The sequence below is a fragment of the Gavialis gangeticus genome, unplaced genomic scaffold, assembly GCF_001723915.1.
Source record: "Gavialis gangeticus isolate Ggan-Ray unplaced genomic scaffold, GavGan_comp1, whole genome shotgun sequence".
NCBI lineage: Eukaryota > Metazoa > Chordata > Crocodylia > Gavialidae > Gavialis > Gavialis gangeticus.
The window spans coordinates 16,615,484-16,641,356 of record NW_017728996.1 but is presented as its reverse complement, the minus strand read 5'-3'; the positions used below and the strand labels follow the sequence as shown (position 1 = coordinate 16,641,356).

The window sequence follows — 25,873 nt, the reverse complement described above, 5'->3', positions numbered from 1 at the left end:
TGGCCAGAGCCTGGAATAGGCTTCCCAGAGAGGTGGTGCTTTCACCTTCCCTGGAAATCTTCAAGAGGAGACTGGATAGGTACCTGGCTGGGATCTTATGACCCATCCCACCCCCAGTGCTCCTTCCTGCCCATGGCAGGGGGTGGGACTTGAAGATCTGTCTAGGTCCCTTCCGACTCATGATGCTATGATTCTATGAAGAGGTGTAACATTGACATCAACACTTGGGAGACCCTCGCTCAGGACTGACCAAAATGGAGGAAGGCTCTTTGGGAGGGACCTCAATATTTTGCAACAGCTCATCGACAGGCAGGAGAGGGAAAGAGGAGCAGGTGAAAAGAACATCAGAATATCCAATGCAGCAACACAATGCACATCCCTCCTGAAAACATCTGGCCTCACTGTGACAAGACATGTGGATCTAGAATTGGGCTATGGAGCCACCTGTGGACTCACTATTAAGATCCTTGGAAGACAATCTTACTCATTCACAAGTGATCACCCATTATCATCATCATAGGCTCCCCACCTGTTTAAGATGGAGAGTCATGAGGCACTCATTATTTCTGATAGGGAACTCATTGGGTTGGTTTTTGAGTTCATTCTGAATGGCAAAACCAGCTCCATGAGGTCAGCATTCTCTTTCCTATTTACCCATCCAGAAGAAGGTATAGATGCCTTCATGTTCTTTGAGTTTCCCATCTCCCACACAGTGGATATCACTCAGTGCAGCCACACTGATGCTGTGTCACTTGAGTTCTCAGGCTGCAGTTGAAGTATGGCACTCTGGGCATTCACTATTAGGGTTGTCTCTAGGGTCCTGATGTTCCAGGTCTTGAAAATGATGGTGCGTCTTCATTGGTATTTTCAACTGCAGTTAAGTTGATCCCAGTGGATGCAGTTATCCAGTCAAGAAGAAATACAAAATACTGTATTAGACAGGCTATGTTTAAGGCACCTTTTCTAGCCCCCTCCCCATGTGGGGTGAGCAGAGTTGATCCTGAAGAAGGCTGTGCGGTCACAGTTACAGCTGCTGAATTGCACTTCTGTGTAGTCCGGGTGTTAGACAATCTTCTTGTAACCACTGCCCTCATGGCAGTGTACAACTAGGAGCTTCCAGAACTCACAGTCCTGCTCCTGTTGCCATTAGCTCATCTCCAAAGGGCTTCAGGAATGTGCTGGAAAGGCTGTTCTCATGGGGAATGCCTGTTCATGATTTCTTTTATTGTGGAGAAATTGCTACCCATTGGCTCTTGACAGAATGGGACCTAGATCCAATGGCAAGGAGACCAAGACCACTGGGGATCTCATTCCAATGAAGCCTTCATCCACCTTCACAGCCATAGAGATTCTTATATCCTCGCCCATCTGTCCTGACATCGAGGACTTGCAGACCACAGCTGGGGCTGGGCAGGCTTATAGTGGTGACCTCTACTCTCCATTTCACAGCACTGTCAAAGGATATATGTGGCTTTTCAGGAAGGAAACCATTGCCATCTGCTGCCCTCACCACATCCTGAGGGTGCTGCCGCTGCTTGGTCCACAACTGCTTACTCGTCAGAATTACCCCTACTTATTTCACAGCTAACCTTCCCCAAAGGTCACTCCACTACCCAACACCTGCAGACACGCTGGGTAGCAGCACAGCTCTGCCCCACAAAACCCGACTGACTCTTCTGTCTTGAGTCTCCAGTGGAAGTGGGAGCTGTTGCACTGTGGCAGTAGTTTGTCGCTGTGAATGAAAAAAAACAGCATGACTCAAATCAAGAAATATGAGATCTAAGGCTTCCTCTTTTTTGCAGCGAGATCCAGGTGCTGTCTGGAATAATAATGGGATAAAGGTAAAAGTATTTTCTACAAGCCAAGTCTCGGAAGCCAAAGATAAGAACGGGGGACCTTTCCCTCTCTCTCTTTCTTGTTGTCTCTCAATCACGTAGCAAAATAGCAATTATGAATGAGAATTATGAAACGTTACAATGACTACAACTATTTAGGGCTCTGTGTTTGTGTCTCTCCTTTTAAGTACAGCCTGGCCTTGAATGAATTCCCCTAGTACCATTGAGTCTGGTTATTTTCCTGTCAGGTCTTATTGTGGTTTCTACCCAGACTCCTATTTCGGATCATCTTGTCAGCTTTCTTTTGTAAGTTAGCAGTGTATGGAGGAGGGAAGAAAAGAAAAAAAACCAGAGAGTGGGGCTTATGGGAAGACAGTTAGCATACACCTTGTCAGCAAGGCTGACCGCAACCCAGCTGAGACAGATAAACAGACTTAGCATCTGACGCCTGCCTGGAACAAACAAGCAGCAGCTGTTTATCAGGCAGCCCTCAGCCTTCGCCAAAGGAGGTAAATAGCTTTATGCAGATGAGTCTCCCACGTGCCCTTGCAACAGAGTGTCTTTGGTGGCCACTCCAGCAGCCTTCTGAGTCGCAAGTTCCAGCAAAAACCAGACAAGTGACACGCGGCTCAGAGTTCCCCGAATAGAAGGTCCCGTCGTGCAGCTCCTTTATGTCTATGCCATTGCTTTATTTTTGAAACCCATGCTTCTGCATAATGAAGAAACAGCCATGAACCTGTTAGGTTTGGAAGCATTTGATGTGAACCTCCTCATCTCCATACTGTGCCATTTGAAAAAGTATTTGTTATTACTTATTCCATCTGGGTCTCAAGCATCATTATGCCGAATTTTCCATGGCCATTCTGTAATAAGGACAGATACGATTAGCAAAAACTCCCCTCCTGATCCTCATAAAAAGTGAACAGCATTTCCGAAGCACAAAAATGAGCCTCCATTAACTTATTATGTTTTATATAACTGTCCAATTTTACCTTAAATCCTTTAATAATACTTGATTCCACCACCTCAGCGGGACATCTCCTGCATCTATTCATCACTCTGCACATAATATCTCCTCAAATTCTTCTTCGATGTAGCTCCCCTCTGATCTGAAACTTCCCGCATATTCCTTAATGGAGGTCTGTTCATGGACCGCGTGTAGATTATATAGCTAAAATGTCTTGGGCAGTTTAAGTTACTGCGTCAGAATTTCTAACTCCAGATCCTGAATTCAAGCTACATAAGTTCTGTATGGTGGTAAACTTCACACCTAGTGTTTCCTGAACTTAAAGGGACACAATCCCAAGGTGAACCTTTCCAGCTACCCAGGAGTTCATAATCACCTCCTAGAGAAGCCTTGGTTAGCTGTGCATTCCAGGCAAGACCCAGGGAATTTAGAAATAGAGCTTAGATTAATTTCCAACCATGTCACCTCTATTTACACTTCAGGGAAGATGATTTAATCTCAGACACCACCAGTCTCTACTCGCTTGTGAGTTCCTGCACTCCATGAAGCATCTATATTGCCCGGCATTGTACACTTTCCAATTTAATTTTATCTCATGTCAAAGAGGGGTGACCAGACCTGGATGTAGCACTTCAAATGGGATTTTATAGTTATAAAGTGATAGTGGAGTATCCTCAGACTTCTCTTGAGATGAGACAGTTCCCATTGTGTCCTCTTCCTGCTACTGAACAGCAGAATGTGATTGGGTTTGTCACTACACCTAAATCATGAGCACCAAGATACTACAGTGCTGGGTGCGACAGAAATACCCATCTACACAGAGAGAACATCTTCTCCTCTATGACATTAATTAATTCAGTGCTATTTTAACTGTTCTTGGGGAAAGTGTAATCCTTGCTCAAGTGCATCCTTTATACTTGGACGTGTGATAATTCAGATTCTACTAGGCACCCCCAAAAGCTTTAAAACATAGCCAGATGGGGAAAGGAAAACCCATACATATGAGTTGCTGTCCTGAATGATCTTCTCTGATATCACCTCAAAGTCATTCGGGATGTTGCTACCATCCTGTGCCTTAATGCGACTAATAACATTAATATTGGTAACTAACAGTTTTCTGCCTATTGAACAATTAATGGAAAGGTCAATGAGAATTCTCTGTAGAGGTATTGTTCATTACAAGGCCCATTGCTTATGCAATCTCGCAGTATCACTCTTCCCAAACAAGCAAGAGGGCTGGAAATGGCAGCTTCTAAACATGCCCATGAACTTTTAATTAGCAGGCATAATTGTAGGAAAGCCATTAAAACATTACTCTTCCAGCCCATTGCTTCTTTGATGAGTTGAGTGGTGCCTACATTGTCGTGGGGTTTTTTCTTTCCCCTGATGAAGCAAGTGTATGTTAAATGAAGGCTGGGTGACACTACTTGCGGTGCGGGCACTTGTTAGCAACACTGATGTTAGTGATGCTTCAGATGACTCATCTACTTAGAAGTCCTCTTTCAATCTGTCTTGACCTTCTTGAAAGAGAGACATAGTTAAATCTGTTAATCTGAAGCCAAGTAGAGGACAAGGTAGATTTGCACTTTGTAGGCTAGCCAAAGTATCTACCTATCTATCTATCTATGGCACAAGCTTTTGTGAGCAATGGCTCATTTCATCACATATTGTGAAAGGACATGCAGAAAGCAGTGCATAAGAAGGAGAGAGAAATTAGAATAAAAAAGTCAAGGGAGGAGGAGAGAGAGAGGCAGAGGAGGGGCAGTGGGGAGGGGGACAGTACCGGAAACAAGCAGCAAACCCATAGGAACAAGGAGTCACAAAAGCTAATCCAGATAATGGGCTAAGAATCCCAATGAAACCATTCTTAACACAGTTCATAATTTTCAACTCAGATAGGTTTTTTTTAAAGTTTGAGAACAGCCACTCAGGTCAGCGATGGAGTGTCCAGAAAGGTTAATGTATGCTGCAGGCTTTTGTGTCTTTCTGCACCTAATGTCAGACCAGGCATGAGCCTGGTGCTAGGGACTACTTCTGTGAGTCAGGACTGCAGGGTCTGGTTCTTCTAGTGTAAGATGGATGCTGCTCTATAGTCACCACTTACTGCCCACAGCTGCATGAGGGTCAGGGGTTCCTCTTTTCTCCACTGTCACTGTCCTGGGTTTTGTCCTACAATGGCTGCACTTCTCAAACTCCAAGTTTTGAGTTTCAGCCAATTCCATATCTCAATGCCAAACTGATGTTGAAACCTGAGTTTCTCCTGGCCAGACATCAAAGCTGTGGGACACCCCAGCGTGTCCTAGAGTTCATTACCAGGAGCATGTATCACTTCTAAGTTTGTTCCAAATGGATCCCAAACTACATGGCTGATTCACTCCAAAGTTGCTGCTGCCTTAGGGACCCTCTCAGCAAACCTGCCATGAGTCCTAGTAAAAACCTAATGAGTTTCACATCTTTTCTTTGCAGGTGTTTTTCCTACTACTGGCTCCACCCCAGAGGTGGCTGTGGGGGGCATAGGCGTAGCAAGAATCCCAGTAGAGGATGGGTCGAGCACTTTGGGATCCTTTGCAACCTTCTAGAAATGTCACTTGTTGTTTTCCATTCCTGCATTAACCATAATTTGTTCCCCTCAACCCACTCCCTGCAGATGTGCAGCATATTAAGAGGCGAGACATTGTTTTGAAGAGGGAGCTGGGAGAAGGTGCCTTCGGGAAGGTGTTCTTGGCCGAATGCTACAACCTCAGCCCCACCAAAGACAAGATGCTGGTGGCAGTGAAGGTAAATGTCAAGGGCGTATGGATCAGAGCGTATCGGAGGCTGGATTCCAAAGCACGGCCAGCTGATGCTCCCTGAGAAGGAGGGGTCAGGGAGGTGGGGGGAGATTTCCCAGATGCCGTAGATTATAGTAAATCCACTTAGTCACACGGAGTTTCAGCATCTTGCTCAAGGTCATCTCTTCATGCCAATGCCAGAACCTCCTCTCCTGCCAATGTGGCCAAGAGGCAGTGAGGAAAAGCTGCATCATCCAGGTTGGGAAGCTAAAGCTGACAGGCATCTCCAGAAACAATGCATAGGATTTACCCTGCCTCTGGGAGGGGCTGGGGGCACCTCCCCCACTTCATCCTCCTTTCACCCAGGCATTTGCTTTGTGTTTCACTGCAGCTGTCCAAAATGAAGCAAAGAGGCCTCCACTAAAAATCCCAGAATCACCAGTTTGCTGGGATGATCTGGCAAATCCAGATAGATCCACCTTCGTGCTGGCTTGGCCATCGGGGCAGTGCTACGGGGGCATTTGAGGGGGAAATAGCCACCCCAAAATTTGCCTTTGCCCAGCCATAGCTACCCCTCCCAGTACAGCCTCTGTCCAAGCCCCTTTCCTTCCCCCAGCCACGCACCCTGCACAGCTCCCACCTTGCAACTCATTGTAGGTAGTTGTTGGACCTGTAGCTAAGATCTTCATTAACTTGTACTATTAATTTACATATCTAAAGTAACTTGCATCTTGCAGGATCAGGCAGCCTTTTATAGAAGCCCGATTTCACCTATCTGGAATGCACCCTCCTCTATGCCACTTGGCCGCTGTTTGGTACCACACAGTCCGCTGCACTATGTTAGAAGAGCAAGAATATGATATACAGTTAAATCCACAAAAGGAATTTAAGAACTTCAAACAGAAGCCCCAAACTTAATCCTACAGGAGAACTGAACTAACATTGCTCTTCTGAAAAGTGCTACAGGGTCTGTATTTACAGAGGTTTGCCAAAGATCTGTGTTACAGGGTTACAAGGAGAACTGGGACTGGCTAGTCAGGCAGACTGGGAAATGAGCCACAGTAACCAGATGGGGATGCTGATATTGGAAGAAGAACCCAGGAAGAGAGACTGGAGCTGGGAGCCAGTGGATCCAGGGAAAGGATGAAGACGGATGACTAGAGACCAAAGTGGAGAAGACAGAGAGCATACAAGGAGGCAGCAGAGGGTGCAGTGGGACTGCAAACAGGGCAAAAAAACGGGGCCTGTAGATTCCAAGGGGTCAGAGTAGGACTTCCCACACAACAGACAGGACTGGAGAGGCCTGATGAGTGGAGATTGGGGCTGGATAGTTGAGGGAAATGGGGCTGGGACCAGGAGCCACGGATAGGGAAGAAGCAGGGCTAGGACAAGTGCAAGTTGGAAGGAATATGACATAAAAATCACATGGGGGAGAACTGCCAGTGCTTAAGGGCCTTGTTACATGGTAATTTTAAGTGGCTCTTGGAGTTCTTAACCCCTGAATTGTCCACACATTAACACCTTGAAGTGTTTTTAAGCACTTGCTATACAGTTCAAAGTCACACCACTCCAGGGTAGGGATATCTCTGATCCTCACTACCCAGCTTCTGTTCTGTTAAGGTGTAGCCACTTCCCTTAGATGTGCCACCCAAGTTGAAGTCCTCCAGTATCCCAGGATCTCTTACATCCCCACTCCAAGAACAGGGATAGAAGCCTGCCCTGACTCCCCAGACCGCTAGTGCCAGCTCACAGCTGCAGCTCCTAGTCCTGCCCCTGCTCACCAGGCCTCTGGTGGCAAGTCATAGTTATGCAGGTGGGGGACAGTCAGAGATTTCCAGACTCAGGGTGTGACTGCTTCAAACTCTAAGCTAGCATTAACGCCCGTCAACATCGTTGCAGCTCACAGCATAAGTGTAACAACTCCCTAAAAAGTTCAGTCCCTTTAGAGCCTGAAATGGCATCCAAGGTGCCTGAGTCTTCACTTTGCAGAGAGGGGACTGAGGGAGGTTAAGGTGAAGAGTATCCATTAATTGTGAATGCCCAATTTGCAATGCCTGTGACTGACGTCTCGTAGTCTCTAATATCATGTAGCATTTTGCATGGGCAAGGCACAGCTCCCATGGGCACCTGTGGTAGACAGGAGTGCTCTCAAGGTCAGGCATCCAGTAAATATGGAACTCACAATTAGTGACATCCTAGGACAAGTCAGTTTAAGTGACTTGTCCAGCATCAACTGGGAAGTCCATGATGGAGGCAGGGCTGCAATCCAGTCCTCCAGGGGAGCATTTAGCTGTCTTAGTTGTGAAGCCATCTTTTCTCTTCCTGCAAATCTCACCGTTGTTCACTTCACCCCTTCCAACTGCTGCATTTCTTAACTTCTAAGTGTTTGACATTGTCACCTTAATGACATTCCTCTAATATATTTTTGAGATCTCTATATATACACACGTACATATATTCCTGATACCTTTTAGAAATGACAGTGTGTTAAGGAAACCTAAAAGTCATTGTGCCTTGAAATATCACAGCCAAATATAGCGTAAGGGGGGAAAAGAAAGAAGGGTGACGTTGGGAGGGGGAAGCTATTTTCTTGGAAAAGTGTAGCATCAACATTATGAAGATATTAAATGACTAAAAGTAATCGGGTGCTGAGATAAGGATGGATGCTTTGCCATCTGCACAGTGTAACTATCATCCATCTAAATATCTCTAGTCAAGCTATCCCCTGAGGGCAGAGAATTAAAATAAAATTATGCTGTGTGTCTGGTGGGTGTGGGGTAGCAGAAGGAGGTAGGGGGAAGGGCCTCAGAGTTGGGTAGGAGTCTGTAGAGAAAAATATTGAGGAATGGAGGATTTACCCCTTCCAAAGGGTAGCGTCTGGCCAGGCCAAGCCAAGGGACAGGCTAGATTTCAATGAGGCATGGACCTCACTCAGGAGATTCACAGTTTTGTATTGCCCCAAGCGCTGCTTGCTCTTTCTTCTCCAATGACATCAATGCACAGGAGGAAATTGGAAATGTGAGAGCAGATGAAGTGGGAAGATGCACCCCTTGGGAGGGACAGGCTGAAGGCAGGAGCCATTTCAAGAGATACTGTTAAGATCAATCAGCCCCAAATCTGACCTGCCTTTGCCCAGTGTTTGCCAAGCCTCTGTCATTGCTGCAGTGTCTCCCTCCCTCCCTGAAATGTGTGCGCTCTTTTTTTCCCCAAGTTAGGTGATAGCAACTCCCTTGCAATAATGAAGCGTTGTCTTGAAACCAACTCTCATAAGCGATTACACAATAATACAGCAGTGTGTGTAGCTCACTCAGCAGGCTGTGGCAACTTTACAGGCAACCCTACAATAACAACCCCGTGCGTACAGTCCTCCGCTTGTAAATGATCCCATAACCAGTGTGCTCAAATGTGCTGGATGAAGCATTTTGGATAAGGATACAGAGTTCAGCATCAATCTCTTGGGGGAGCTGTTATAAGTAGCGGGGAATAAAAAACCAATTTTAAAAATTATGAGAAAAGTCTTAACAGTGTCCTTCTGCAAGAGGCATTGTGAAAAATCCACACAATAACTGTCCAGCCAGGCAAATCCATCTTCAGAATAAAGGAGATGCAGTCAGCTATTTCAAAATAAAAGATCGAAGTGACTGGCTGGCTCAGGAATTTAATAGTAATGAGATATAGAGCCTTTCACCTCTAGGTCACAGTAGTCACCGGTAGAAATCCTGCCCAAGCTGGTCATAATAGCTATTACCCTCGGAGGGCCGTTTGCTGCTGTCTGGGAAATGAGCTGGGCTATCTGACTCATGCTCCGAGCTGGTTGGCGCCTGCAGAGAGAGAAACACTTTCACAGTTGGCATTAACTTGCCCCATTTTTGGCAGCCTCAGCAGAGCTGGATGGGTCATGAAGCTGTAGCTCCTCTCACAAGTCCTTTTCAGGTCCAAGCTGAGGCTTGTATTTGGGGCCTGGAGAGAAGGCACTCACGTTTATTTACAAACCTGGTATAAGTTTGCAGGTGTAAATAACACTGGAGTGTGGAGCAGACAGGCACACAGCTATTAGCTGCATGTGGGAGGTCCTATTAGAGCACCTCACTATTTGGGTAGCAAGGGGATAGGTAATAGCCTTTTTGCTTATGTAAATGGATCCCCTGTGCCAAGCTGCAGACATATGACACATACCCCCGTGCACCTAGCACTGGCCTAGTTTAACTCCATATTTCCTCAAATACGTCTACACTGAATTTGAGTAATTAACACTGGCATAAAGCTGTAGGGCATCTGTCCCCTCTTGGTTTGCACTGCGGCAAAGACTGATTGAGCAACGCAGGCATATTGTGAATCCAGGCTCTCAGGGAGGAAAGGCCCGCCAAAACACTTGGCTGTGCTGATGTGAGCTCAGCAATTGGGTTTTATGCCACAAGCCCAAGGCCTCCGGCATTCAGAGAGGAACTTTTCTTTCAGGAAAGTGAATATATCCCTAAATCCATGACCTTTCCTACCCCCACTGAGAAGATGCTTCTGGTTTCTTTTTGGGGAAAGCAAAGAGATAATGGATGTAGCATGCCTTACAGTGGAGCGGAGAGGCTTAATCCATTCTTGTTGGTAAAACTGCATTGTGATCCTGGTGTAACAAGCCAAGTCGAATTGTCGCTCTACAAGATTATCGACCCCCGGGAACTCAAAGCTCGAGAGACTCAGCCGAGTCGTTCTGCCTCACCCCTGCAATCCTCTGTGTGTGTGCTCCCCCTTCCAGGCCCTGAAAGACCCCACTTTGGCAGCCCGCAAGGACTTCCAGAGGGAGGCAGAGCTACTCACTAACTTGCAGCACGAGCACATCGTCAAGTTCTATGGTGTCTGTGGTGATGGAGACCCCCTCATCATGGTCTTTGAGTACATGAAGCATGGGGACCTGAATAAGTTCCTGAGGTGAGTGCAAGTCAGATCCAAAGTGAGGGCCAAGAGAAAAAGGGCTCTCTCTCCTCACCCTGCCTTAGCAGCTAAGTCAGCAGTATCCCAAAGGTGGAAGTGTCTGGTGACCATTTGGTGGCCTGTGTAATGTGGTTTGGTCATTCCCAATTCGTCATGTAAATGACGTAACTCAGTGTCACAAGGCCACTCCTGGGCATGGCACTAGCATGCCATCACCTCCTCCCTTTGTGGGCAGTAGCCAGGGGCTCAGCAATCATGGAGAATGGACTTCTTCCCCAGCCCAAGAGGCAGATGTGAGGCAGGAGGCAGCATGGGGAGAAGTTGTCTTTGCTTTCTGAGGAGAGCCCAAAGGGTATCAAATCAATGCCTTTCAGTGCCTGTGACACTACCACCCAAAGCAAACCCAAGTGCTGAACCGACCCAGCCATAAAGTCTTTCAGCTTTGTAGAATTGAGATTGTGGGTGCATTTGGTTTCCATGTGTTTTAGTCCTTGATTCCAGATGGGGCCAGAAACAGTAGCTCCTTAGAGACGCTATGTGGTTAGGGTTCCTGATATGGCTCATTCATGGGGTTGTCGGATTTCCTGTGATATTCCCACATCTTATTTTTAGGTCCAGAGAGGGTCTGAGCTATTTTGGAGGAGCCTCCGACTTTTGGAGGTACCTGTAGAATCCAATACTGGGCTTACCAGTTCTGTTTAGAGGCCCTGAATGTGGTACAAATAACCCTAATCTTGGGGAGCATTTGGAGTGATTGTGGCTGGCCACAGAGCACTCATTCCTCCCCTGTCTCTAGAGCAGTACGGATTAAAACTCCAGCTCTTTGCCTTGTTTGTCCCCTATATTGTGGGTCATTCACACACTTTCTCTCCTGCACCTGAGTGGTGTGGGGCAGAAAGCAAATTGATCAGGATGGTTTTGATGCTGGTCTCCTGTGATGCAGAAATCACTCTCTAAAACTTGTAAGTATGTGGAGTGGCGCTTACCTCTTGAAATAATTACTGGTTTTATTTCCCAGTATTTAGAAAATTGGACCCTTGGTATTTTTCTGTTTTGACTGCTAAGTGCGAGCATAATTGCATTAGGAACGAAGAGCCGAACACATCAGTGCCAGAGCTGGGGCTCTGATGCTCATGGAGATTATTGCTCCACCGTTACAATTGATTTCTGACCGAGAAAAGCAAATCCTTCCCCAAAGATGTTGGTTATTAAGCACTTGCCCAGGCTGCAAGAGACTATGGAAAGGACCATAAGGGGTTTGTCCTTCCTGCCACAGTCAGAACCAAGCTCTGTGGAGCTCCAAAAAGGAGGCCCTGAAATGTACCTAGGGTTACAGGTGATGTAGGATGCCGAGGGCAGAAACCAATGTCCCGGCACAGCTGCTCCACTTCAATGAGTGAAGCAAACTGCGTCCAGTGTCCCACAGGTCAGGCCCTGCCGGTCCCAGGAGCAGCGGGGGCCCAGTCCTGGGGCACAGCACTTGGGGGACCCCCTCTGCAAATGCAGGTTTCCCTGCTAGCAGAAGACCACCCGGGAAATGTTTACGGCGACCTCTGTTTCTACCCTGACAGGCTGGAGTACAGCCCCACCATTTTGCTCCTCAAGCCTGTGGGGTCTGTGTGGCTCTATGCAGATTCAGGAGCAGCGACTGCTCAGCTCAGGCCCTACCCCTGCCCTGGATTATGAATTTCTGGGCAAGTCAGAAGCAACAAAGCATGGCACCATATTAGTTTTATGAAAGAGGGCTCTCACTGCCAAATTCAGAGAGAAAAAAGACTTCCCCACTGTGGAGCTTTTCCATTTCATTGCCATGCATTACATGGGGCCCAGTGCCTCTCCCTGCCCTCACTCTCGGTTTGTGGTTGCACGTTTGGATGAGGCAGTCAGTTAGGTCAGGGTGGAAATCCAGCACGGAGAGCAGCACCTCAGCCTAGTGGACACTGAAGGAAGCCAGCTTAGAGAAGAGCATATTGTAGAAAAGAAAATCCATCTGCTCTTAGTTAAAGCTTTTTCTCAGAGGGGTGGGAGGGTGCCGGGGAGCCTGCCTTATCTTCCTTAAGGCTAGACAGATGTTATACGTAAGTCAAAGCCTACATCACTAATCTAGCAGCTCATTTAATTGACCTAACCAATACAACATGCCAAGACAAGCTTGCTGGGTGCACAGTGCACCCTGTGTGAAAGGGCACTGGTGCCTGCTGCCAATGTTTTTGTATCCTGGCAGTCATTCACACTCCAGACTGATTCCTTGAAACCATTCTGTCCCTGTGTTTCTAGTGTTGTCTTGTGCTTAAACCACAACATCCCGCCTGCTAAATAAGATCCCTCGTGACTGAGGAGTCCCTACTGATCTATAGCCGTGGGTTTTTTTCTAGTGTCACCTGTGAGAAATGCTGTCTGATGCCCATTTCAGGCCCCACTGCTCTGGTGCCATACTTTGAAGGAGACCGGTCCTCAGATTCCCCAGTATCCCTGGATTTACAGCCTGCCATCTTTCTGGGGATTAGAATGCAAGTTTAAAGTATGCAACCCCAGGCCTTTTTTTCTATATGGGAGGTGTATGGGGTGCAATGCATTTCTAAGTAAATACAGCCCAAATCTACTTTTCTTGTAAAATGAGGGAAACTTACCTTAGGTATCGGGCCTGGAGGACTACTGGAAATAGTAAGGTATGGGAACGGAGAGAGAGAGCACCAACCATCACACCTTATTAAAGCAGCTATGCCAGCTTCTTCACAAAAGGGCTGACCAGGGGAGGCCAGCCTTGGAGAGGGAGGCTGCCAGGAGAGAAGCAACCTCTGTCCCCTACAGAGTGAGTGTGGGCAGAGCTGGAAGACAAACCCTGCGTCCCTGCTTGCTTGCATGCTTATGCTTGGGTTCCTTTGGGTGGTCAAGGCAAGCCGTGATGGCGTAGGGCACTAGAATGAGAATGCTGGAGGTGTGAAGGTGTAAATGCAAGCCCTTTCCAAGGAGTTTTTCACCCAGCCACAGCTCTTCTGGCTGTAATGAGTCCCAGTGCCCAGGGAGGTGCTGTCTTTCAGGTAGGCGGCAAAACTCAGGCTCCGGCTGATTAGTTTCACTTAAAATCTTGCAGCACATTCCTTCAAAGCCGGCGGTTAGCCCCAGAACGTGGTAGACCCTCCATGTGCATCATCCCATTCATTCTCTTTCATTTTATCCATCTTTTTCAAACACATACAAGGTCCTTAACTGCCCACGATGCATCCTTGCAAACTTTTACTCTCCGCTGTTATGCAGCTACTGCATTCGCTACAGAGGTGGCTATGCATCGGTTCTGATCACCATTCAGGCCCTGGCATCAACAAGGCTTGCTACCACAAGCTTCAGTAGGAGTTATCGGGGTGCTGAATATGGCCCAGTTTCTGAAGCCTGTGGGGGATCGGTAAGGAAGAAATGCAAGGTCCCTGTCTGTCAGTCTTTGCACCGCAGGGCATTGTGAGCATTTGCAACAGGCCTCATTCACCCAGCCCTGAACTGGGGACAGTTTGCTCCCAGAGCCAGAAGGCCTGGGTGATAGGGAGCTTTCGAGGAGACAATCAAATGAACTTGTCCAAGGTTAACTGCACCTCTCAATGGAAATTGAAAAAGCTGTAAAATGGGAGAGGACTCGCTTTAGCCCAGGCTTCCCACAGAAAAGCACCGTAAATAAAAGTCCCCCTGTTTTTACTATACCTCCCTGGGCCATAGAGAAAACGTCATGCCATAAAGGTGACCAACGTGGCAAAGAGTCATTTCGATTTACACCTGCCAGCCATGCTGGGGATCGAGCAGGGTGGGGTAGGCTCACTTCATACTTCCCAAGGTCTCCACGCGCCCAGCTGCTGTTACCGCAGGCACGTCAGGGCTGCTGGCAGCACTATGAGGGAAGATAGAAAGGCCTGCTAAAAACTGCAGTGCCCTGGCTAATAAACGGCGGGCATCGCAATGGCAGCTTCCTCTGAAAGAGCTGTCAGGGAGAAGCAAAAACATCTCTCTCTCTCCTGGGAGATGCGAGTCTCCTGGGGAGGCTCGGGCTGGACTAAAACTGCCATGCATGGGAAGGCCGCAGAGTTCCTGTTGTGCGTGTGCTCTTACTGGCTGCTCTGGGTTTCTGTGGTGTTCGAGTACCTGCTTTCCCTCTGTATTTTACTACCTCCCTCTCCTTTGCTCTCTATCATGCTGTCTATTCCGGGGTGTCTGTCTGGGTAAAATCATTGCTTGGGTGAGAACAACAGGTAGAGCTAAGGTTAAGTAAAACTTTTCATTGTACACCCCTATTTCTGGCCACCTTTATTAAATGCTTCCCCTGCTTAGAGGCTTTTTGTTATTATTTGGGGGGGGTTTTTGAAGCTCGCACACCTCTTTGGGGTCTGAGGACACAGGGAACAAAAACAAATTCTGTTTTAATAGCTCTCAAGTCAGGACAGCTGAGGACAGACAAAGCAATGTGGGCAAAGAGGAGTTCACTTCAGAGAGGGTTTTATGGCCCTGTGCTGACACAGGTCTCCATCACACAAACTTCATCTAAGTACAAATCTCCTTTGTGGGTAAAGCTGAATTAGGTATGACAAATTAGTCATACCTCTCTCATGTTTTCTGTAGGCTTCCCCATGTATCTGGATTAATCCCATTGCTTATATTAGCTTCCTTAACCTGGGGGTAGGACAGTCCCGTCTTCTGACCCACTCCCAGTTTTGGGACAGTGGTTTATTTAGAAAATAGGTCAAGTGTAAAAACATTTACTTAGCATTTTAGACACATGTATAGACAGTAGTTAACCCTCTACTCCCCTCTAAAGGTGTTAGCTGTTTGTAAGCCTCAAGGGCATCCCGTGATCTTAGGTGAGGGGCAGGCAATTATTTTGGGCAGAGGGCCGCTTACTGGGTTTTGGCAGGTAGCTGGGACAGATAAATATTAATTTTCTAAATTTTTTAGGGGCCCCGTGGGCTGGATAGAATGGCCCAGTGGGCCACATCTGGCCCACAAGCCGCATTTTGCCCCCCACACACATCTTAGCCTATAAAAGACTGAGAAGTGACCAGTTCTTATGTCTCTAAGCCTGGCCTCTTTTCTGGCCTGGAAAGAGATTTCCAGCTGGAGTCTGGATGCTCAGGTGCACCTACCAGGAATCCAGTAACCTGCTGCTCACTTCTAGGTCTGCGCTACACAAGAAATATTATTTGTTGCTGACAACTGGTATCAGTCAGAGGTGAACTTCGCTGAACAGGGTCCAACTGCAAATGCAGACCAGGACACACTCGTCAGAAGCCAGGGTTGGTCCTGGGTTGCTGTTTGGTGCTGAGCTGTGTCAGCACCCACTCCGATGCACCTGTCATTGACATCTGTTGTCAACAACAGGTAATTTTCGGAGAGCAAACCAGACTTGAGGATGCTTAAATAAGACATCAATCAATCGCCTTAACTCTTCTTTTCAGCATTACCGCCTTGCGCTCTGCCACATTTCCTAATATGGCCTGTCTACTCACGATCCCCCTGCTCTCCTCAACACTTCCCCATGAACTTTGCAATACCCTCGCCCCATCATCTCTTCAGCTCCAAGCCCAGGCCTCTGCATTCTGCAGCATCTGCCCTCCAGCCCAAGCTCTCTGCAATGTCACCGCTCCTGTCCCTGCGCTGTTTGCAGCTCCCCCTACTCCTTAGTGCTGCCTGGGAAGTCCTCTGCTCCTTCTGCCACCTGTGAGAGCTCTAGGGTTGTATTTCTGGTGATGAGGAGACAATGGAAGCGGTATCTGAAAAACTGTATCAGTCAAACTCAGTGTCTGGACACTAATCCCTCTGCTTGCCCAAGAGCCCAGCCGAGGAATTAAGAAACAGAGACAAAGGAGAAAAACCATTCTGATCATGTTGTGGGGATGTTTAGTCCCATATAGGGAAGGAGGTACAGCACTGTACATGCAATTTCAATTTGCTGGCTCTCTGTGGCGTTACTTTTGATGATGGGGAGACATGCCAAGAATGATTTTAAAAGAAAACAGTGTGAAAGCCGTAGAGGAAATGCAGGCTCTGTGTCTAGCCAGGAGGAGGAAGGTCACAGCAAAATATCTTGCTTTTCCCTAAATATGCGTGCTTTTGTCATTCCACCTCCACACAGGGAACCAGGGGGTGATGTCCAGCATGAAAAGAGACATCACAGGGGGGGGGGGGTGCAAAAATAGCCTAGGCAGGGAGGGACAGAGAGAACAGGGCAGAAGGCAGACTTTGAGTCCCAATTTAGAAGGCACTTGGCTTATCTCTTTTTGGTTCCCCAATATTTTCCCTGCCTAGGCTGGGAAGCTTAACACCTGCAGGACACAACTGCCGCTTTCAAAGCTTATAGGATACACCCTCTGAGAAATAATGCATATTTTCAGGGTGTGAGGCCCTGACCTGGGGAAGTGCAGAGTAAGTGAAATATGGAGCCCAGCAGAGACCATCTAACGTCACCAGGAGCAGAAGACATGTTGGAGGGTGGTGAGGTGGATTTTGATGGGACTAGGGACTCTCTTTGGGGTCAGAAACAAAGTAAAGGATCTTAGAAATGATATTGAAAGCAAGATTTAGAGAGGGTTTTATAGGGGGCATCTTTCGAAATTCATGCTTCTTTTGTCTAGGTCAGTGGTACCCAAACTATGATCTACTGGTGGTAAATGGTCCATGGATCCCACTAGCCCCTTCAGCCATAGGTTTTATGATAAGGGTCTTGATAGTCAGAAAAAAATTTAAAGGTTGACAGTGATCTGTTAATCCAAAAAATTTGGGAAACTTTGAGCTTGGCCTTTTTAACATCTTTATATTTATCTCGATGATGGAGAGGGCAGTTATCCAGGCAGAATAGGGAGGTCTTTGAGCTGGGGCTTATGGCCTGATTGTAGAATGAATAGGGTCAGATGAAGATGTTTGCCTTCCTAGCTGCTTAGATGAGTTTTTTATTCTTCCCCCATCCAGGGCACATGGGCCGGATGCTATGATCCTCGTGGACGGACAGCCACGGCAAGCCAAAGGAGAGCTGGGGCTGTCTCAGATGCTACACATCGCTAGCCAGATTGCCTCAGGAATGGTGTATCTCGCCTCCCAGCACTTTGTCCACAGAGACCTGGCAACCAGGAACTGCTTGGTTGGAGCCAACCTGCTAGTGAAGATCGGAGACTTTGGGATGTCCAGAGATGTCTACAGCACTGATTACTACAGGGTAAGGCAACTGCAGCAGCAGCAGCTGATGGTCAGAGCAAAGGGAGGCTAGGTAATGCTACAGCGACTCACATGCTTGCTTATTCCCTCAGCCATTTTCTCTCCCACTGATACATGCACACACCTGTACATCAGACATACTTTTGTGCACGCTCACTTCCAGACAACTCTACCGTTACTACTTATATGCCAGTGCTCCCTTATCACCCCTATGTCCAAGTGCATTCATTTACAAAACGTTTACTTAGTCTTTTCCACACTCAGCTCTCTACAGCATAGTCCTTGCACAGCATGCACACGCATACTCGGTGCTCTTTCTGTTATACAGACACTGTCGATCCACTCTGAATTCCTGTTTCTATTAAAAGAAAAGACATTGACAAATTGAAGGTAATCCAGTGGAGGGTGACAATGATGATGAAAGGATTGGAGGTCATGACCTGCAGAGTTAGATTAAAGAAACTTAATATGTGGGACTTAAGGAAAAGGCAACTGAAAGAGGGACTGATACTGCATAAAATATGGGAGCAGAAATAATAGGCAATTTAGGTTTGACCTCCCCTTCCAACGGGGACATCATTTAGACAACGGAATAATTTGCCAGAAGTAGGTTGCCGAGGCCCCATCATTAATGAAACTCAGGAGACCAGATAAAAAAAAAATGCTTGGGTTTCATGTGGAAGATAATCCTGTCCGAGTCCCCAAGGAGGGATTCAATGAGTTAGAAGCACTGTCCTGGCCTTATCATCTGAGATGTATGTTTGTACTTTTCCCTGCTCGCACACACTGCTTGTCAGATTATTTGGTGGTGCATCCTCTGGTGGAGGTAGAGACTGCTGGTAGGGAAAGGTGCATTGTGTCTAAATATGGCAGATGACATAGACTTCAAACACCCATCACGCGGTTTCTATAACCAGCATGGCAGGAGCACCATCTTCCCACGGGTATCGCGCAAATTGGAGAACTGCCAGGGAACGGGAATGACAGAAAACTTCAAGAATCAGAGAGCCAGGTTAAGCCTTTAGCACTCATTGTAATGGCCTACCTGCCTGGTCCCATGTCTCTTGACTGGCAAGTAGAAGTTAGTAAGTCACATAGTATCAGTGCAAAACCATTACATATATCTCCTGCAGTGTCTTACCACACCCTCTGTTTCTAAGTGGGCCTTTTCCTGCATCACACATGTAACCTCATAGGGCCAGAGCAGCTACCTGAGTGAGAGTGGAGCATTAGATCAGCAGAGTGTCCCAATGTCACATGATTTCTTTTTTTTCTCAGAAGTATCATTTTTTTATTGGTTTTAGGATTCAAAACTTCACAATTAATTAGTCCAAACATTACAATTTCTACTACTACTTCTCTGGCCCTTTCCATATGGGAAGCTGAATACTGCTCCCCAACAGGTTAGAGGCCATTCTTGTTGCTCTGATGTTCTGAAGCTAAGTGACATGCCTGCGGTCATGTTGCGTTCAGTGGCAGAGGTGGGACTGCACCCCGTGCTCTTGATTCCCACATTTTTCTCAGTGCCAGCAAGCATGTCCTTCTGGTAGGTGGGAGCAGACCCCAGGAGCCCCATTTCTGGTGTCTCTTCAGTGATAGCAAAGCATACCCTGCCTTGTTGCTGCGATCACTTCTGATTCCTGTCCCTTATTCTAATTACCGTTTCACATGCCACCCTCACTGCCCTCCTTTCCATCTCTGCTCTTCTACAGCGTAGCAATCCTCTGAGCTATCCAGTGTATGAGCCTTGCTTTGCCCTGGATGAACTGTGAACAGGGTGCAAGGATACGGTTGGGAAATGGTGTTTGGCATTTCTGAACCTGCTGCTACCTGCAGCATTCATCCTTCTAGACAGGAACCTAGGAGGGACTCCACTCCAGTGGCACAGGATGGGGCTTAGGGGCCCTACTCTGAACAGTTACCCATTTGGCTCTGACTCTAGAGAGAAGGACCACTGAATTTGCCTGTGAACGCAGGGACCGAAAACAACTGTTTAGCAACTGTTGTACCTCTGTGTCACGAATCTGTCTTTGGATTTTTATTCCTAACATTTCTTGCATGAAAACTGGATCTTTGTAGCCTTGAGTTCAGCTGCTCCTGATTTATGTCCATCATGACGGACTAGTAGACATTGCTCTGGTCATCACAAATGGTTGCTCTTGTGCCAGTAGGCAGACCAAGAACCCAAGCCTGGAGTCTGATTGGGTCCCATCCTCTCGCATGGACCAGCTACAAAGGAGCTGATGAGTACAGCCTTTCAGCTCACCTTCAGAGTGTCTGTGATCCCCGTGTTGAATTATTTGAGCCTGTTTCTCCAGGTCTGCATGGTACATCTTGCTGCTGGGGCACGACGCTCCGTGCCTTTTGGTAGGATCCCAGGGTGGAGTTGTGTTTCAGGTGATTTCTATAAAATACGGCTCTGTGTGTCCATGCTGCCTCCCCAGGAGAGCGCTGTAATTTATCATTTCCCGGGGACGCTGTGAAGGATGCCATCTGAAAGCTGACATGACGTGACAGGTCTGAAGCTCTCTGCAGACTGTCGCTTACTTAAATCTGTCAGGCCGGTGTGTTTGCTCTTGCCCAGTGCTGACAAGTGCAGATCGCTGGGCGTGCAGGATGTATGACCGGGTTCCAGGCTTGGGATTAACTCCTAGCTGCTTCCTTTCTTTTCCATTTTTAATCTTTTAAAAGAAAGAAAAAGCACCATCTGGCTCACGCAGAAGTGGGATGCAAAACACTTCACAAAGGTGAACTGTTTAATTTCCTGTTACACGTTTGGATACAAAAAACAAACATTTGCGCAACAAAGGCAACAGAGCCATTTGTTCCTCTCTCCCCGTAACGCTCACTGTGTTCTGCCTGAAGACAGATGCGTCCTTTTCCATGTGGACCGCTGAGGGAAACCATCAACTGCTGCTTTTGAACTGCTTTGACAAAACAGGGTTGTTTGTGTGGGGCTGATGTGGGGTGTGGGTGGGGGATTGGGTGGCTATAATGAACAGATCTGAAATAAAACCTTGGATTAGAAAGTGAGTAGGGGTGGGGAGGGGAGAAGCATCCTGGGGTCCACACAGTGATTGTGAATTGTGGGAGACGCCGGAGGAGCAGTTTTGTAAAGCACTGGTTAATGCTGGTTTCATTTGGGGGTTTATTCCCTGCAGGGTTGAAATAGCAAGGAGAGAGGGGTGCCGGTGAGGACTGAGGTGATCTAGGAGAGTTGCATGGGGAGCCAAAGATAGAAAGAGCAGAGGGCATCAGGGGTATCAGTGGAGCAATCCACAAGGTCAGGGACTGGGATTGCAAGTGCTGCCAATGAGACTCAGCTGCGGCTGAGCAAGAGTGAGCTAGCAGGCCAGAATTGAGTTTGGATCCCAAGAATCAGATGGCTTTCTCATTCACACTCCTGTCTTACGCACGCAGAAAAAGACTTTGCATCCGCCATTCGTTAGGAGTGTTAGTCTCTCCGCTGAAACCAGTGGCTTTCTGTCCATCAAATGGGGGAGATACTACCACAGTATCATGAACATGCTCAGCAACTGAAGAGTCAGTGGTGTTTTAATGAGCGGTGAACAAACATCTAAAGTTCTCCTCGATTTAGACGCTTCCCCAGGTGTCTATAAGTCCCTTATGTCTAGGTATCTCATAGGAAGTATTGTGTGATAGCTGCACAGGCTGTCAAAAGGCACAGAGTAGCATGGAGATCAAAAGTGAGCCCTTTTGTGGCTCAGGATTTATTTAAGGCTGTAGAATAAATTCAGCTTGTTTCCTTTTTGTTTTTCTCTCCCTGTGTGGTTAATCCAAGAGCAAATGCAAATGACATCTCTGATGCCTGAGGATAGTGTTGTCACTGTCCTTAGTAGGAGGCTGAAGGAAAGGCCGTGTTTCTAAGCCTTTGGAAGCAATTCCATTCCTGAAGTCTATGTAGCCTGCATCAAATGGTCCTACTGTTCCTGTTGCTACAGCAGGAGAGAAGAGAGGGAGTTCTGTACCATCTAAATCAGGGAAAACCTATTCTGACACCTCTCACAGCTTGTCAGTCTGTTACTCCTTCACAGAAAGGAGGCTTTTGGCCCTCCTAGATCCCCATGACAAATTCTGTCCCCCAATTCCCAATGTACCTAAGTGTACCATTCTCCAGAGCTTCACCCAGTGGCTGTTATGAGTTGTAGTTGATCTCACTGAGCTGGGAGGAGTAGCGGGTGTGCTGGAGGGTTGGGTTAGGATTCAGAGAGACCTCAACAGATTGGAGGATTGGACCAAAATAAATCTCATGAGGTTCAATAAGGACATGTGCGAAGTCCTGCACTTAGGACAGAACAGTCCCATGCGCCGGCTGGGGTGGACTGGCTGGGCAGCAGCTCTGCAGAAAAGGACCTGTGGGTTACGGTGGACAATAAGCTGAGTATGATCCAGCAGTGTGCCCTTGTTGGCAAGAAGACTAACGGCATACTGGGCTGCATCAGTAGGAGCATTGCCAGCAGGTCAAGGGAAGTGATTAGTCCCCTCTTTCTGGAACTGCAGGGAGGCTGCAACTGGACATACTAGAGTACTGTGTCCAGCTTTAGTCTCCCTAAAACTTACTACATCCTTACTACAGAAAGGATGTAGACCAGTGGTTTTCAAACTTTTTTTCATTTGCAGACCCCTAAAAAACTTCAAATGGAGGTGCAGACTCCTTTGAACTGTAGGTGTGGGTATTCACATACTTCTCAATGATTATAGTCATCTTTTGTGGTCCCCTTAGACATAGTCTATGCACCCCCAGGGGTCTGTGGACCACACATTGAAAACCACTGATGTAGACAAACAGGAGAGAGTCCAGTGGAGGGCAGCAAAAATGGTTAGGAGCCTAGGAAACATGACTTCTGAGGAGAGGCTGAGGGAACTGGGCTTATTTACTGTGCAGAAGAGAAGACTGAGAGGGGATTTAATAGCAACCTTCAGCTACCTGAAGTGGGGTTCAAAAGAGGATGGAGCTGAACTGTTCTCAGTGGTGGCAGATGAGAGAACAAGGAGCAATGGGCTCAAGTTGCAGCAAAGGATGTTTAAGTTAGATATTAGGGGGAAAAACACTCTCTCATGAGGAGGGCAGTAAAGCACTGGAACAGGTTACCCAGAGTGGTGGTGGACTCTCCATCCTTGGAGGTTTATAAGACCCAGCTAGACAAAGCCTTGGCTGAGATGATCTAGTTGGGGCTTGTCCTGCTTTGAGCAGAGGGTTGGACTAGATGTGATGTCCCTTCCAGCCCTCATTTTCTATGACTGTACGATTCTCTGATTCACTGGGATGGGACTGTTGAAGCAGAGCCGCATCGGCCTTGCAGAGGGTTCCAAATACTCCTGTACTTCTACTTGCCCAAAGAAGAGAGAGATCAAGACAAAACCAAGCAACTGCACATGGTTCCCTGCCTTGTTTTCCCTCCCAAATACTTGCCATTCTTTTGACTTAGGACAGAGCTGTCTGAGGAGTCTAGGAGCCTCTCTCTTGTGCAATATAGTTTCCACTCCAGCACATGGTGCCTCTTTCTATGACCATGTCCTTCTTGCTCTCTCTTTTTCAACTAGGCAATGACAAACTTTTGAGTTTTGTAGTCCATACCATTCTTTGTCATGTGATTCCTCATGAGCTGATCAAAGTCCCCCGGTAGATAACCAAGTCCTTGGTTACGCCCACACTGGAGTTCAGTCTTGGTTGGTAGCCAAATCTTTGTCCAACCAGTACTTCCGTGTGAACAGAGGAGTACCAAGCTTTGTTGTTGTTGTTGTTGTACCTCTACATTTGCTTGACATTTCAAGAAGGATGAAGAGGGGCGTCAGAGAAGGCGATTAGCCCCATATTTATAATTAAGTTTACAGTCTGACACAGGAGCCCACTATCGAATAGAATTTGTAAGCCCAACATAGACTGATTCCCCCAGTTCCTGGGACATCAGCATGGTACTTAGCTCCTGTTACTGTTCAGTGCAGTTAAGAGTTTTATTTCCAATCTATCCCTCAGTATCTCTCAAGAGACTCCAATACCCCCACTCTCCCCTCCTCATTGCTTCATGATGACTTTGCTTTATTGTCCATATCCATGTGGCATGCTTGGGACATGAGATATGTACTGGTGAGAGCATTATTAGCATTAGTTATGCCCAGATGCAGCTCAACAGTGCAAACAAGGTTTGCACCTGACTTTCTCCTCCAGACTTGGATAGGATCTCACTTTTCATCCGGTCCTCAGTGAGATTAGAAACTAGTTTTGCTGTGGTTATATGTAAAAGCTGTTTGAAAATACACCAGTATAATCCAGCAGCCTTCCCCACTTAGAAATCTGGATTCAGTTTACTGGACAAAAGTAGCCAAATGAAGGAAATTGATTTTCCACCTGCCCTTCTGGAATTATTTCATTTCCTTTTGACTGATGTTAATTAGAAGCGCTCTAACCATTTTTTCCATGATTAAAACTGAGAATCTCGTGGCCTGTGAAATACCAGCTTGGGATTGTTGGGGATGAGCTCGCTGCACTCACCCTTCTTGCCAGTGCACCTTGTGGTTCTCAGAGGGAGCCCTGAATGAATGAGCTGGCATTAGGGGCCTGAGATCTGTATTGCATACTCTTTATTATGGTGAAGAAACCAACAAAATGTCCAGGAAGAAGGCCACTCCAAATCCCAGTTTGGGATTGGGAAACAAACCCCTGCCAAAAAGTCAACCCTAGGTTTTCAATGAGACCCAGGACATAATGGAAACATTACTTTCCATCTATGTTACATGCCCTCGGTAAATTTGCTCATACATCACTTGAATGCCAAACTGTTGTGGTCTTGCACTTAGAGGAAGGAATTAGGATTATGACCTGATTCTAGTTGTGGCCTTTTCTGACTTGGTTTGAGATCGTAAAGAAACAATGCCAGATATTTCTGAGCTTTGCTATCTTCCAAACGCTGTGCAAATATTGACCAACTGATCCAAGCCGCATCACCTTTCTGCATCTCCCCCACACCTCTGCCCATTTTTCAAAGGGAAATAATAATATGACTCCCTCCACAGTGGTGTTGGAAGGTTTAATGCCTGTAAAAATGCTTTTGAGAGCCACAGATAAAAGGAACTAGGAAAGCACAAGGTGTTTTATTTAAGGGCCCCCAAAACATCTGAGAAGATGTGGCAGTCTGTGTTCTGTCTTATTTGAAATGGTCAGATATGCTGCCAGGAGAAGTAAAGGCATCTGTATCATGAAAAGAGATGTTACCTGGAGACCTCCAGGAGGGATGCAGTTGTGCCCATCCACTAGTGGCCAGAAAGTGGTGTGAACTTTCCCAGATAACAGATTCTTCTATTACTACTGAAAATATTTTTCCCAAAGTGGCTTCATATCCCTGAAGGACCTCTGATCGTCCTTAGGTTGTCCTGATCCCCTCCCTCCCTGTGTGATGAACACGATTCCCAGTGCCCCAGGTGAGGCCCAGTTGAGGCTCCTATCAGAACAGTGCAGAGCGCTGAGGGCTCAGTGTGCGAGTACTCAGTCTTTCCGTCCTTTACTAAAACTTGGACCAGGAACTGCTCACTTGTGATGGGCCTGGAGATGAAGTTGAAGGTGGTTCTTGTGTGACAGTGTTCAATAAGTGTCCCTGAGTTGGTCCCTTTGGACTGGGCCTGCATAGGCAAAGACAACACAGTGTTAAATGCTGTGGTCTTCGCTATCACCCTGGCTCCTATAAAACCTGTGCAAATTGAACTCACAGCACAGTTTCCTAATCTCCTGCAATGAAGATGTAACTCCATCCCCCACATTCTCACTGACGAGGATAAACAAATGCTAAAGGGTTCCCCCCTCCTTGAAATATTAAGAGCCCTTCACACAAAGCAGCACGAGTGCAGAGGAATTAATCGGGGTAATTAGATTGTGTTGTATTTCATGGCATTTTCTCAGCAATAGTAATTATCTTAATTCTCATTCCCACCTCTTCAGCCCACCCTCCCTCCTTTCTCCTCCTCACACCTGCCCATCTCCTGGCTGGGTGGCAGTGTTGATTTACGTGCTGTTCATTTTGTTTCAGTAATGAGAGGGATGTGGCCGATGAAGACCTCTCGCAGTCTAGTGACGTCTTCTTAAAGCACAGGCATAAAAGGGAGCTGTGCAGAACATCCTGTTATCCAGGGGTGAAAACACCAGACTTGACCTCCCAGCTGCCATCAGCCAC

At 47.1% G+C, this 25,873-nt stretch overlaps 1 protein-coding gene across 3 annotated transcripts in view; it reads left to right on the top strand.

Annotated features, from left to right (window-relative positions):
• Nucleotides 1–25,873, top strand: part of NTRK3 (neurotrophic receptor tyrosine kinase 3) — a 306,856-nt gene that overhangs the window by 240,220 nt on the left and 40,763 nt on the right. For all 3 annotated transcript variants that reach the window (XM_019504056.1, XM_019504055.1, XM_019504059.1), the window contains 3 exons: nucleotides 5,450–5,580; nucleotides 10,324–10,496; nucleotides 17,445–17,688. In XM_019504056.1, coding sequence (XP_019359601.1) covers nucleotides 5,450–5,580; nucleotides 10,324–10,496; nucleotides 17,445–17,688 — 548 coding nt within the window. The remainder of the gene's footprint in view (nucleotides 1–5,449; nucleotides 5,581–10,323; nucleotides 10,497–17,444; nucleotides 17,689–25,873) is intronic.